The sequence below is a fragment of the Chamaea fasciata genome, unplaced genomic scaffold (assembly GCF_029207755.1).
Source record: "Chamaea fasciata isolate MVZ Bird 193981 ecotype frontalis unplaced genomic scaffold, bChaFas1.0.hap1 SCAF_1, whole genome shotgun sequence".
Classification (NCBI taxonomy): domain Eukaryota; kingdom Metazoa; phylum Chordata; class Aves; order Passeriformes; family Sylviidae; genus Chamaea; species Chamaea fasciata.
This window is the reverse complement of record NW_027094086.1, coordinates 112953034-112968000: the sequence shown is the minus strand read 5'-3', so window position 1 is coordinate 112968000 and position 14967 is coordinate 112953034. Positions and strand designations below refer to the sequence as shown.

Genomic DNA, 14967 nt, shown 5'->3' with positions numbered 1-14967 from the left:
ACAGTAATTTAGTGTGACATAAGGTTTGATTTTGCACGGCAGGCTGCATTGGTTCTGTGGTAAATGGAAGCTGTCCATTACAAAAAAATGTCGTTATTCCTATAAAAGAGTGAACTGATTTGAAAAACGGAGAATTAGTTCAAGTTTGCAGCTTACCTGCACATGGAACTTTTTACCCAGCTCCCAGTACTGTACTTCTCCATTTGCTATGCATTCTCTCCCTATCTTGGTGAGACAGAATTCGAGAGCCGGAAATTCCCCCTCTGTTGGGAATCATTACACACAGTCTTTTGATTCCATATTTAGTGGACACTTACAATTTTTCTTGTAATGCTTTCAGGGAAGCTTTACATGTTGATAAGAAGGCACGAGCAGTCCTAGTATGTGTTTTTATATGCTTTCCACTTCAGTTCCCAGTTGTGCTTAGGTGAGAAGGAAAAGAATAGCATTTTGTTATGGCTGAAGATTACAGTTCCTCCCAAACTGTGATTTTTCTTTATTTATAAAATACTTTAGACTGAATAGACTCAGAATTACTGTAGGGCTTACTGGCACAAGCTAAAGTGCAGATTGCTTTTTCCAGTCATGAATTTCAGTTAAAAACAAACAACTGATGAACACATTTCCCTAGAGACTGTTTTAAATCGGGGTATTTCATTTGTATATTTCCTAAATAATATTTTCCTGCATGTGTAGAGATAAAAGAGAGTTTTTGCTTAAGATATTTTTGAAAATATGTTAGAGACTATGTTGATTTTTCCTTTTTCAGGGGGCCTAAGTAGGAAAATATTTATTGCAGTTGGGTCAAGGCAAAACTTCTATGGAAAAATTGAAATAAAAAATCAAATTTGAACTAAACTAAAAAAAATTGAGGTAATGTTTTGAGATTTCATCAAAACCATAAGATTTCCAGTAGTTGTAATAAAAAATTATTTTACCAACACTTTTGAATGAAGTTTTGGGCAAAATTGCAAGGGTAATGCCATAATTGTACCATGTTTTAGAAGGGGGTCTATTAGGAGATGAAATAGAAATTATTATCAAAGGCTCCTTCAGGCCTTATTTACAGCCAGCATTAGATAAAGTGTTACTTAGTGGGCAAATAAGCCTGCCAGATATGAAAGAGACAAAAAGAAATGTGTTTTGGCATGCTGGGGAGGAAATAAGTATGGAGCAAGCAGAATCTATTATATTTGATAGCGATGGAATGTCGCCTGAAATGACCCTCCTTTCTTGCCTATTGTTAACTTTTTCTCATTAAAAAAGGGCAAAAAAAGAAAAAAAAAAAGAAAAAAAAAAAGCCACAGCCAGTGAATTCTCTAATAGCAGCTGTCTGGATGGTAGAACAGCAAACTCTTTACATACATTATTACAGATTTCTGCTGTGTTGTTTTGGTGCCCAACCAAAATTGAGGTTCCCCTGTGGTACTGTAAAAACATAGAGATTGTTCTCACCATAAAGGGTTTCAGTTGCCACTCATGAGACAGAGAGAGACAGGAGGGAGCAGGAGAAGCGGTTTGTTCAAGGTCATGTAGGTCAGCAGCAGCACCCACAGGAAAACAGGACCCAGAAGTCTGGGTTTGTGTAAATAGGGGCATTTACCAGCATAATCACTCCCAGGGAAGAATGCCCATATGAGGCATTACATGGGTATAACTCTGGCTGTTGAGGATGCTGGTGCAATTACATCAATAAACTTTCCCAGGCAGATGAGTCCCTGCTCATAGGCTTTAAGCACAAAATCCTGTTGCAAGGAGACCTTCTGCCAGAGTGTCGTTGGAAATCTAGCAAGAGGAAGGAAAGAAAAAACCAAAACAAAACAGTCCTCACTTCAATTAGAGGAAAAGATAATTCCTATCAAGTCGAGAGGCTCAACTCCTGCTGGCCTTTGTTCTTAAGCTTACCCTTGCTGTAATTTCACAGAGTAACTTGAATAATGCCAGTTTGTTCTGTGATTACCCTCAGCTGGAGCACAAAATTAATATCTCACTAAGTAATTCAGTGCATGATGGGTGAACATTTAGTCAAACATGCCCTAAAAAGCTAGGATTTTCCATGTTTGCTGGAACTCTTTCAGTGACAATTAATTGCCTGTGTTCGTATATGTTTATGAGCCTCAGTAAACAGGCAGCATATTTACGTCTCCACATTACCTTCAGAAATAAACTTCCTGAATAGAAAAAACCCCCATGTTCCCTGATTACAATCTAATTTTAAGTAAACAAGGGGTGGAGAAAGTGACTAGTAAGCAGGACTTTGGAGGGAGGAAGGTGGGAGGTGAAGAATTTTCTCCATCTGGAACCATACCACATCTAATGCTGGTAGTATTAAGTTAATATGCTGCAAGAGAGAAATGGCCTTGGCTAGTTCTCTTAGTGTTTGGGGGTTTGTTTGCCTTTTTTATCGTAAGAGTTTAGACTCAAGACCAGATGCAATATTTACTAACTCATGATGTGGAGTTGCTATAGAAAATGCCACTTTTGAAAGGCATTTCTTCTAACCCGTACACAATCCTGGCATTTTCTGAAAGCCCTAAACTATTGATGTGTGATCCTATGATATGCTACAGCCAATGTCTCTCTTCCATTTCTTCAATTGCCATTGCTTTCTCTCCACATGAATCTCTTCCAAAATTGAAAGTACCAACCTTTTGCCCCGTTGGTCTTATTTGCTGTGGCTTTTACCATGTAATGAGGATTTGGGAGGGCAAGAAGAATCCCCCATTTTTTGTCACAACTGGGGCATTGCCATTGACTGGTCATGTTACTTAATCCTCTTCCACATTGCAGGATGAATTAACCCTTGCAAAGTGCTCAGAGGATGGATAGGAAACTGACTGTAGACAAAAGACAAAAGACTAAGTATTATTTACTTTGGTAGTATCCATAAACATCTGCAGAAAGAAAACATTAGTGCATAATTTCAGCCTGTCTGTACAACTGTCTGCTAGTTTCACTGGCTTGTGCATGCAAGGGATTATATCAAGTGGAAAATACAAACAATTGAGTGAATGCTCATTGTTGTTCACTTTTCATCTAAAAATTTTCACTATGCTGCTGTCCAAAGATTTCCCGTGAGACTGAGTGTTTAGGTAAAAGTAGACTAATGCAAACCCCTAAGCCATAATGTGAAGACAGAAGATGATAAAATGAAAAATAATGAAGTATGATGTTAGATGGCAATTCTTTGCTGTTGTCCAAAATCTTATCCATTGACTCTTTCAGATTTACTTTAGGCCGTTTGTAGCTCTGCATAATTCTAGACTTTGTGCTGTTGTGATGGTTAGTGCTAAAGGTTGGAGAACAAACCTGCTGGGTTTTTTATTCATGCAGGCAGGGAAGGGGGTGTGTGTGTGAGTAAAGCCACTTCCAGCGTTTTCAGGTGCTTTCCTTATGAAAGGAAAGCACCTGAAAACAGTGGCATCCCCAGCTCAGAGAGGTTCTGTCAATCCCAGACACATAATGCCGTCATTGTTAAGCTAAGTGTTTTGATTCTCTGTGTTTTTTCACCTTCTCCGTAGCTATCACATGCTTTACTGGTGGTTGCACCAGGATATGTCCCTTCTTAGAAACTTGGTTAGGTCTCCTTAGGTAAATGAGTTGATAAATGATCGATTAAATAGTAAAATTCTGTGTTCATCAATATAGTTTTAAGGGAGCTGGACTAAAGGAGCTGAGAGATCTAAAAACAAAACCAGTGCTCTTCTTGTAATCCATTGTAAACAAGCAAGCTGTCAAGCATCACTATGGTCTCCTTTCTAATAGCTTTAATGAGTAAATAGAGAGAACAAAAGTAGAGAGACAGGGTAAAATATGTAAGCCAGATATAATTATTCTTTTTTTTTTAACCTATTATATTGCCTTAGGTGGTGGTATCTCTATTTCTCTAGTCCTGACTTAGAAAATTTTGACATAATTTTGCCAGAAGTTAAATCTTCTAGAATACTTACTGCTGCTTTTCAAGAGAAAGAAGCTAGAAGATGTTTGAATTGCTCACTGAGTTTGCTACCTATGACTTTAGAAGGTTTTAATAGGATAGGTAAACTTATTAAAAAAATAAGTGTATGTAGAATTGTATTTTATCAAATAAAAGCCCATGAATTTTCTACTAGATATCTGCTTTTTTCTTTTAATTCAGTTTTTGTGAATGAAGAAATCTGCATTCTATGACAGGTAAAAATACATCCAAACATACATAATTTTTCTGTACTTCAGGCTGCCAGGGGAATGAGTCTCTTTTCTTTTTTTTTTTTCTTTTTCTTTTTTTTTCTTTTTTTCTTCTTTTTTTAAAATTTTTTTAAAATTTTTTTCCTTTCTTTTTCCCTTTTTTTTGCCCCCTTCTGTTGCTTAACTCCAGGTTTCTTATCCACAGCTTCAGTTGTTGCTGGGTTAATAATATCCTTTGGTGCCTGTCTTTGAATGTACTTGACTGTGAAGTTTACAGATGACGTGTTGCCATTTATTTCATTTCATTTCTAAGCTTTCTATTGAAGAGATCTTTACTGCTCACCTGGCTCTTGAATCTGCCCTCAGGTCAGTGGCATTAGTGGCATCAGCACCTTTGCAGATGCACTGGGATCTGGCTCGCTCCCTGGATTCCCGAGGCTGGGACTGGCTTGATAATGAGCCCTCCCATAGGAAGAAAAAAAAAGTTGTGAAGTTTGCTCACTGTTGCTCACTGGGATCGAACAGCTTGTCTTTTCTTTTGAGGAACATTTATACTTAACACTCGGTAGGCAAACTGCTATTTCAGTTTGCAAGTGGATTCAGTTATTCAAATGCACAGGCCAGAAAATGAAGGGGATTCTATTTAAACAGTGTGCTCCCAAGTCACAGATGATCTTTTTGATGTCTGTATTTTGCAAATGGAAATTTTCCATTTTCCAGCACTAGCATTTGTTCAGAGGCTGTATGCTATCTAAATCTGCTTTTGTGGCTGTTCATTTGCATTTTTGCTATGCTATATTGCCTCCTGTCTTCTCCCCTTGGCCCCCCACTCTTTTATATTGAATTCCTATTTTTGCTGCCTCCAGTCTGTCTTGCATCTCTGAAGGCTCAATAATGCGAGATGCTGAGTACTCAGAGAAAACAGCAGAGGCTGCTCAGCACCTGGTCAGGATTACAGGTGAAAAGGGAAATCCAAAGCATCTGCATATTGAAGACATTTGCTGACAGAGAGCAGATGAAAGGTGGAGCTGTTCCCCACTCAGATAATAGTCCCACTTCTACTGTAGCTTCCCACCGTTTCTCAGTTGCTAGAACTGCTGGAGCTACTAGCCAGTGCATCTGATGGGGAAGTGTGTGGAAATCTTGGGTTGAAATTTTATGGCATGATTTGAAATACTCACAGTAGTTGGATGATGTAGTCAAAACAGCCCTTCCTGGATTTAAAATAATGACCATGGAAAACTTTGCATGCTCGTGTAGCTTTCTTGGTCCGAATGCGCAGTTTTCTACTTTAGTATTTATCTTTTATTTCACCCTGTACACATAGGTTCTTTCTTCTCCCAAATCTGGTTACATCCACGTCTAGAAGCAAACCGCTTAGCAAGAAAAACTGCATTAATATCCTGAGGGAAAATTGAGAAGGTGAGGAGAGAAGCACAACAACTTAATTCTGGCAGTTGAAAGAACAATCTGAAAGTTGTCTCGGCTCAAAGTATCACGTACCGTCAAGTAATCACTATTCACTTCTGCAGAGCCCAGCCCTCAAATAGTCTATTTCACCCTCAGGGAAAGCCGGGCGGGGGGAGAAGAAAGTGTAAGCACGAGTATCATGTACTGCAATGAGAGGCAGCGTATTTAAAGCTGAGCAGTGATACAAACCGTGGGGCTGGGAGGCGGGGATTGCAGGCTTCTTCTCTCATTCCTATCTTTTTCTACGTTCAAGAGAAGATGAATGAAAAAGAGGGACCATCAGAAGAGCGACCACCAGAAGAGGGACCACATGGTTCTGGCCAGCTAGCGACAGTAATACTAATGATAGGGAATGAAAATAATCAATAGTTTACCCAACCAAGCTTTTCTTCTGCATCTATTGGAAACTGGGGCATTGGTAGTGCTCCACAGGGTTCATCCAGGTGTGCAAGAACCCGCTGAATGCCTGTACATTGCTCTGGGAACAGAGCACTCGTTTTGCAAAAGTTTTTCTCCTGCCACAGGAGGCAAATACCCGTGCGAGCATGGCATGGTGTTCCCACTGTATGGCAGAGGGCTGGTACCTAAGTACCAACGATTGTGAATGCCTGGTGATGAAAGCACAGCGTATAGGCAGCATTTTGAGCGTGTGTATGGCTTCCGGCGCTGCCCTTTAGGACTGGCTATGGGGCACTTAGGGGAATCCATAACAAAACCCTCTGCTTACGAGAACAGCAAACTGCCAGAGTAAAGCGTGATATTTCCATGTTCCTGTCATGTGCAAGCACGTGCCCACAAACCAAAACACAGCTGGCAAGTCTAATTTTAGCTCTACCAGCCTTGAGAAGTGTCCCTTTAAAGAAATTCTTTTTATAATTCCTTTTTTTATTTTTTTGAAGCAATTTGGTTGATAATACAGCAGCTGACAATCCCGCTGCCATACTATGGATGATTTAAATAAAAACAAAAAGAAACTGCCGCCCCACATTTTTTTCCTCAAAAATTTATAAATAGGCAAAACCACTGTAGAAAGGCCGAGGAATCTGATGACATGTTAAAGAAATAAGTTATGAGAAACATTAGGATTTGTGTGCAAGAGGAAACATTTTGTTATTCACGCACTTTTCTTCCTGATGATTTATAGCCCTGTTGTAAGACAACCTCTTCCTTCGAGTCTTTCGGAGGATAAATATTTGGGATCGCGGTGCTGACACAGGTCCTACACGCCTGGGATATATGGCAGGTGTGGGGCTCTCGGCCGGACGCGGGGGCCACACCTGGCCCTCACCTGGGCCCGGGCGGCGGCGGCGGCTGCTGCGTGCGGGGGAGCCCGGCCGGGGGAAACGCAACCGCGGGGAACTTTTGTGACACCGTGGTATTTTCACAGGTCTGGGGGAAGGAACCCTCACGTCAGGCCGGCCGAATTTCCTCTTTACCCTCTTCCTCCATTTTGTTCCAACTTTAAATAAACCAAGTCTTATATAAGCGGTCTAACAAAGTATGTATTTAATATGTCTGGCCCGGGGTCGCCTCTCCGCGTAGTGCCGGATGACGGTGCGGAGTAGTTTTCTGAAGGGGGAGGACGACAACGACTTCCCTGCTCGGGGACCAAGCTCCGTGACCTTCCTCCTCTCGTTCGTCCAAAAAAAAAAAAAAACCAAAAAAACCCCAACAACAACAACAACAAAATCTTTATTTAAAATAATAAATATAAAACCGCGTTTTGGGGCTGGTCTCCCTCGTCCCCCGCCCCGCGGCGCTAGGATTTCCCGAGTCCCACGGCCGCTTTCCGGAGCTGCCCGGTCCGGCGCGGGCGCGGAGCGGGCGGGGGCGCGGAGGCGGCCGCGCGGCCTGCGCCGACCTCCCGGGGGAGCGGCGCGCCGAGGTCCCTCCCACCGGCGGCGCGGCGCGGAGGGGGTTTGAATGAAAGACAGGACGAGCCCTGAGCACCATGTCACTCCGTGAAGGAGGCAGCGGCAACTAGGCTGGGGAAGGCTCTTCCCTCCCCCCCCTTTTTTATTTTCTTTTTTTTTTCTTTATTTTTTTTCTTTATTTTTCTTTCTTTTTTTTTTTTCCTTTTTTTTTTTTTTCCTTTTTTTTTTGTATTTGGTTGGAAGGGGGGTGGGTGGGGAAGCGAGAGGGGAGGGCTCGAGAGCGGGGCGAGCCGAGGAGAGGACGAGGAGAGCGAGCGAGCGAGCGAGCGAGCGGCTCTGCGGAGATTTGGAGTTGCACTGTCTTCCCGGCTCCTCTCGCAGGACGGTTCCCTCCCGAGCCGGGCAGCGGGCACCGCCGGAGGCACGCTGCTGCCAGAGGGGGAGGCGGGCTGCTCCGCCGCGGGCACCCGGGCACGGGGCTTCCACCCACCCAGGCACCTACACCCGCACACACCCCTTCGCGCACACACACACGGACACACACACACGTATATGTTCGTGCGGGCGCGTTTTTGGCTGCGCTGGAAGTAGCGCGCGGTAGACGGCGAGGAAGTCTCGGCAGCCTCCTCTGTCGCCCGCGCTGTCAGGAATAGCGGCGTGAGAGGAAGAAAGGCCCTGGGGCACTAGACCCTGCCAACGAGTTCCCCGTACCAGCCAGAAGGACTCCAGCTACATGGGCAAACGCCTGGACCAGCAGCCAATGTACCCCCAGTACACCTACTACTACCCCCACTATCTCCAAACCAAGGTAAGGGCTGGCGGGGCCGGGCGCCTGGCGGGGGATGGAGAGCGGAGCCGCGCGAATTGCGGGCTCGCCTCTTCTCTTCAGCGATTTTTCTGTCTCTTTCTCGGGTTTGCTGTCACACAGAGGGGAGCTGGTAGGCAGAAAGCAGGCGTGAGAGAGGCAGGAAGGTTACTGTCTGCCCTCCCATTTATTTCTTTATTTCTTTTAATTTATTTTTTTTTTCCCAAGGGCTGCTGGCGTCGGCTAATTCCTTTTATTGTTTGGGGAGAACAGTGCGGTTAACGCTATCGTAACAGCGGGCAGGTAGTGTGTTTGTTATGACATGGGATAAAGATTGCCCTGGACAGCATCGGACATGAAACACTTTTGGTGGGTCTTCCAGTGATCTCTACAGTTTATTCACAGCTTGAAAGCATTTTGCTGTTAGAAAAGCTGTCTGTAGCGACTCAAACTTTTAATCAGCTGAGGAGGAGATGCTGTGGAGCTCGGAGGAGAGCTCGGAGCTAACCGTCTGTAAAGCTGGTGGAGTTTGTTTCAGTGCATTGCACTGGTTTTAATATTTCATTGAATATTGAGGGTGATATGGCTGTACTCTGGTGCATTTAAAAGCTCTAGAAATAGAGGGTAGCTACTTTGGGAGAGTGCATCTAAGCGTGGACGCTTCCGTTTTCTTTCTCCTTTTCTTAATAATTTTTAAAATGCCAGCAGACTGGAAAGCAGGCCGGCCTCTCCTAGAGAGGCTGAGTGAAGTTTATGCTACCTGGCCATGAGTTAGTTAATTAAAGCCTTATTTTTATAATGCCATTGTATAATAGTCTGCTCTCTGAAAAGGTTTCCTGTGTGACTAAAGGACAGTAACAAAAGAAAGCCCTAAACCGAAAGTTTGCAGACCCTGTCAGGACACTGAATTTGGAGGAAAGAAAAGGAAAAAATGCACATCCACAGCCACACAATGACAGTTTCAGTAAATAAATGAACATCCTTTAGGAGGGAAAAGGCAAGGCAGGGCGCACACACGTGCATATGGTACTGCGTGCACATATACCCATTGCGCTCCTGTGGCACATTTAACACATGGGACATTTGATGATGTGCAACTGTGTGTGGTGAAGTGCCATAAGGGAGGCTGACTTCTCCAGACTTTTGGTTTGAAACACGTTGATCTGACCGCGGTTGTGAAAGGATAAATTATATTCCTTGTTAATAAAAATTACTTTCCCGTTAACGTTTATAGCTCGACTACTGCATTATATAAATTAACTAATTGTAAAAACTGCGATTCAGGCTGGTTGGAGTTGTGATGACACCAGAGGCACTCAGTATGGTTACAGCCCTATAATTCATGGCAAGCTTACCTCTCACTTCTTTGCTCTGCTGTTTCTTTCACTGCATCATGCAGATGTTGGTTTGTTTTTTTTTTTGGTATAAAATTCATCCTTTTTTAAATTTTGTATTTTGGCGTGAAATTTATCATTTCTCCCCCCTTTTCTTTCAAGGTCAATCCAAGTAGCATTTTACCTTTGTGACCATTTAGTGTGTAATGTTGCTGTTGCAGCAGCAGTAGCCCGTCACTAGCTTGACTGCAATATTGCCTATAGCTTTAACTGTTTGGGGGATTGGGGGACGCAGGCTGATGCTATTCCTCAAAACCTGGCAAGCCAAGGACATGAAACAATTGATGGTGTTTTTTTGAAAGAACAATAGCCTCGAGTATTGGAGGAGAAATATTGGACATTCCATCCCTTTTACTCATGTAGCTTACATTTTGCCAGTTGTCCTTTTTCTTTCTTTTTTTCTTCCTTTTTTTTAAACTTTGTAAAATAAGCTTTCTGAGAAAATTAACCTTACATTTGAGTTTAAAGTAGAAAAGTAGCTTTTCTGTACCAAGACTTTTTTTAACCCCTTACTTTAAAAAATAATTTAAATGCATTTTTATAGCCCGTATATAAAATTATCAACCCTGCGAAAAGTCACGTGCATCAGTCTTGGCACATTGCACTATTATAGGAAGGACAGGTAAAATTTCAAATCGGTGATACATTTTATATGCCTTTTTTTTTCTTCTTTCACATTTTCTTTGGTCCACAGTTAAGGGCGTACGTAAACTCTAAATAATAAACACACATACACGTGCACACACACACATATATATACATACACAAATGCAAGTATTTCTCTTCTATAGACCATAAGACTTTAAAGTAGTGCAGACAGGCAGCATCTGGATTTTGTTACCTTAAAGCTAGCCATCAGCTTCTGGGACATTTTAAAGCAGTTAGGTCCGTTGTATGTCTAAAGCTAATAGTTGGGTAATCAAATAATCTTGTGGTGGAGAGCTGTATCTTTTATCATCCCTATTGGAGCTACACGTATAAATAAACCTTTGTATGATTCCAGCCGGCCTGAGAACTTCAGCTTCTTTTTTTCCAAAAACTGCTCTTTGTACCAAGCATGGTAGGATTCAGCTCTACAAAAAGAATGTGTTTTTATGCTCATAGTCATGCATGCTGGGGGGGAGGGGGTGCACATTCATTTGTAATTATGAAAGAAATTCTAGGCTTTCTTATGGCGTTTCTGTACAGCTTCTGAAATTCAGAGTGGCAGCGTGTTCAACAGGCATGGTTTGGAAATTCACGTTCCCCAGGGTGTTTGGGTGAAGTGCTGCTTTTGCTTTGCTTGTTTGGTGGGGTTGCCTTGGTTCTCTTTTGAGAAGTGCCGCATTACTGTACATCACGTCCCTCTCATGGGGGAGCACGGAGCTGCGCAGGACTCCAGCCTACAGTCTCTGTGTGTGTGTCTTCTAACGTGGCCAGCATGTTGTTGTGCAGAAAGGGTGTAAATGAATAGCTGTATGGGTAATGGGATTATAAATAGAAAAAATGGATTCCATATGTTTGTCTGATTGCTTTAACTTTTTAGTGTTTTGTGGCCTTTTGTGGAACACAAAGCATGCACTCATTCCATTTACTTGTGCTCCTTCATTATCAAATGCCACCACTGAAGCTAAAACTTTAATTTCAGGTTTAGGAAAAGCCATTGTCATCCAAAAAAGAAGGAGAGGGTGTCAATCCTTATGAGACAATTGCAAGGAATTCAGTATGTCTCTTAAGGACAAGCACTGAGTTTGGGGCAAGACACAGCCTTAATTCTGTTTTGGTGTGACGCTGTCTGACAGCTTCAGTTTGAACGTACACTTTTGGAACTTCTTTAGGCAGATGCTGAGAGTAGGGGCAGAGTCCAGTTATCCTAGGAGTTTATTTCAGAGTAAGTCTTTCTGCTTACTGTTGTAAGGGAAGGATAGTCTCGTGTTCTTGTTGCAAAATATATTGCAGAGAGTTGGTTCAGCTCATGTATATCTGATGGGAATCTGTAGTAGTTTTTTTATTTTAGTTTGAGATGTTAAGAGAAATTCCTTAGTTGCATCCTTGCTGATGGTGTAACTACTCAAATAACTGGTTTACAGGAGTACGTTGCAAATTGTCACTTAGAATGTTAATGATGTCAAATCTTGCATTACAGTCTGAATTTCTTTGTTTCTTGCTTGCCAAAGCAAATTCTTTTCTCTTTGCCATTTAGCACAGAGGAAAACAAAAATAAGCACTATGAAATATCATGTAATGATGTGCAAAAGGGGAAAAAATATTAACTCTGAATATATTTGAAAGAGTCTCCTTGATTTAGTAGGTGATGTGTTTTATCTTTGTCCTCTGCAGCTTATGATTAGACCTCTTGCTGGGGTCAGCTTTCTTTGCAAACAGTCTACTGAAGAGACCTGAATCACTTGGGTAGAATGGAGGAGGTGCCCCAGTTACCTGTCAACAGGAATTGTTTGGTTTACGATCCCTATACCTGCACTCGGGGTAAAAATGTGCCAGTTAAGCAGCTATTTCCGTGTGGTTTGCTTTCATGCATTCTCCAGATATTTCCTACTTATTAGTCATGGTTTGGGTCTGGTAGTTTAACTCTCATGGTGTTGACTCTGTAACCCAGTCAGATGGCAGAAAGACCCCAAAACCAGAGGCAGTGTTTACAGTACCCTCAGTACGTCTTCATCTCTGTATGCCTGATGCAGGTGTGAACATGTGCAAAAGGAAGAAGTGTGTGTGATTTCCCAACACCTACCTGATTAAAATCCCATCTCTGTGGCTGTGAATGGGATGCAAACTGACCTGCAAGAGGGGCTTAATGGGGCTGTTCCTGAAATGACAGATACATGCCCCAGCTGAGTAAAAAACAAACTAGGGAGTTCAAACAGGTGTATTCAGAAGAGTTTAAGTTAGATATAGTGATTTTATGGGCGTACGTTTGGGTGTGTGTTATGTCTCTTTTTGACATTTTTTTAGGGCATCTTTTGGCGTGAGGGAATGGGGGACTTCCTTCAGTTGCGTGGCATGAGCATACCTTCCTCCTTGCTCCATCACTGTCTTTTAGAAAGTGTGCATTTGGAATCAGTGCAAAGCTCTTGCCTCTCTTCACCTTTTACCTACCAATCCCGTGGTCTTTAGTCACTCACGTTTCTGTTTAGCGGGTTTACGGCATTCCCCACTTTTGGCCATCTGGCCATACAGAAGGCCTTGAAGAAAGCGTTCCAGATACGGAGATGCCTGACAGGGCTTCTCTGGCTGGTAGTGTTCAGATTGTGTTTGGTGCCTGGTGTGAAGCAGGGGTCAGGTGTAAGGAGTAATTCATCAACCACACACTGATTTCAGGCTGCATTTCCAACCATCTGCAGCTTGGCTCGCTGCCAGAGCTCAAAAGTCTAGCTGGAGCCCATGTGATCGTGCCAAAGTAAAGGCAAACACTTGCAAATAGAGAAATGCATTTCTAGGAATGAAGTTTGTTCGCATTTAACCCCTGTTTGATTCAGTATATCACAGCATGTTTTAAATGCCTCAGAGAGCTGCCCAAAAGGAATACGAATTCATTTAAATGCCATTTAAAAGTATTTCAGCTTGGCTATGATTTTGATGGTAGTATTAAAATCTCGCTCTAGTATTTGCCAATTGGCTTAAACAATAAGGAAGATAAAAGTTGTGTTCCTCTGCAAAATGCAGGAATATATGAACTCATTTGCCTTCCATTTATCCTTGCATGCCTGGATAAAAATACTTTTGTTGTTTTATGGGACATTATAATATGTATTAAAATGGTCTTAAATTTCTTGATTGATCTTCTTTTCATATGTTTGCTCAATGCAAGTCTGTTTAAATTAAAAACTAACCAACCCAAAAACTCCCACAAAAAAAAGCACTAAATAAAAAACAAACAAAAAAAACCAAACAAACAAAAACCCGGAAACCCAAACAAACCAACAACAACAAACAACCCAGACCAAACTTGTGGACAAGGAATATTCAAATTTTTACTACTTCAAACACTTACATATTATGATGATCTATGGCTGTTCATTTTGCAAGCAGATATTTTATTTCTGTATTAAAGGATGGAAGTTGCAAGCATTTGCCCGATGAGGCTACGAAGATCTTGCTGTGGCAAGTGTGTTAATAGTTATAATTCAGATTACCTTTTACAAGGTGCCCTTTCAAAATAAAATGCAGTGGTTCAGAAATTAACTGGTTTGCTTTTTAATGGATGAAGTTCTTTCAAAGAAAGCACGTGTGCTTGCAACTGTCTTGGTAAAAATCATCAGACTGTCAGTTCTTAAATCTCCATGAATTAAAAAACAACTAAGAGAAGATATATTTCAAGTAGGATGTCTGAGTTCATTTCAGGTCTTGCTGTCCGTAGCCTGTACAGTATTCCGTTTGCATATAATTGCAAGCAGCATTTTCTAATTTTTTTTTTTTTTTGGTGGGGGGGCAGGGGGGTGGGAAGAGAATTTTCCACTGTCTGTACTCCAGGTGGAGACTGAGTTTGCTTGCGAACAACCCCATTCTGGACTGTCCAGGAAGAGAAGCAGACTTTTTTTAAAAAAAGAGCAAATAGTCGTTGTTGTCTTCTTCTTCTTCTTTCTTTCTTTCTTTCTTTCTTTCTTTATTTATTTATTTATTTATTTATTTGTAAGAAAAGAATTTTAGTTCTAGAAACTGTATGTAGAGGAAAGTAGTTAAGATGTCTCAAGAATTTGCTTCCAGTGCTGCATTAAAATTGTGTTTTGTAACAGTCTCATCAGCTACAGCTGTATGCGATTAAATAGTGTAATATCAAAAGCATGTGTGAATAAGAGCTTTTATGATATAGTTGTTCCATACCAAAGACTGCAGATGGGCAGAGAAGGAAGACAGAGAACAGTGATTTACTCAGATATTGTCAGAGCCTATACTCTGAGTATTCCTGTAGTGGTGTTTTGCAGTTGCTTTCCCACTCATATGGGCAAGATTGAGTAACAAAGGGAAGGTTATAAGTATAGCAGTTTTATAAAGAGAGCTATTCTAAACCAGCAGATATCAGCCCAAGAATGGTGCCTACTGATGTAGAATTATTTTAAGTAGAAATATTTTAAGTAGAGGATTAACAATAATATTATTGAATAGAAGTTATAGTGAGAGGGATCTGTTCTGATTCCTTTGAAAAATCAATAGAAAAGATTCCGTTTTCTTCAGCAAGACAGAATCAGGCCCACAAAGCACATACTGATCACCATGGCAAAACCAGGACAGCTGAACAATATGCAGGTTAACAAAAACAAAA

General features: G+C 41.6%; 1 protein-coding gene across 5 annotated transcripts in view; it reads left to right on the top strand.

Annotated features, from left to right (window-relative positions):
* RBMS3 (RNA binding motif single stranded interacting protein 3) overlaps positions 1-14967 on the top strand; it is a 703903-nt gene that overhangs the window by 250722 nt on the left and 438214 nt on the right. The window contains exon 1 of one of the 5 annotated variants that reach the window (XM_066194148.1): positions 7778-8319. The exons of the other annotated variants lie outside the window; for them this stretch is intronic. Within the exon in view, the coding sequence (XP_066050245.1) occupies positions 8245-8319 (75 nt within the window). The 5' untranslated portion in view covers positions 7778-8244. Of the gene's footprint in view, positions 1-7777; positions 8320-14967 lie in introns of those variants that run through there. 5 annotated transcript variants of the gene reach the window in all.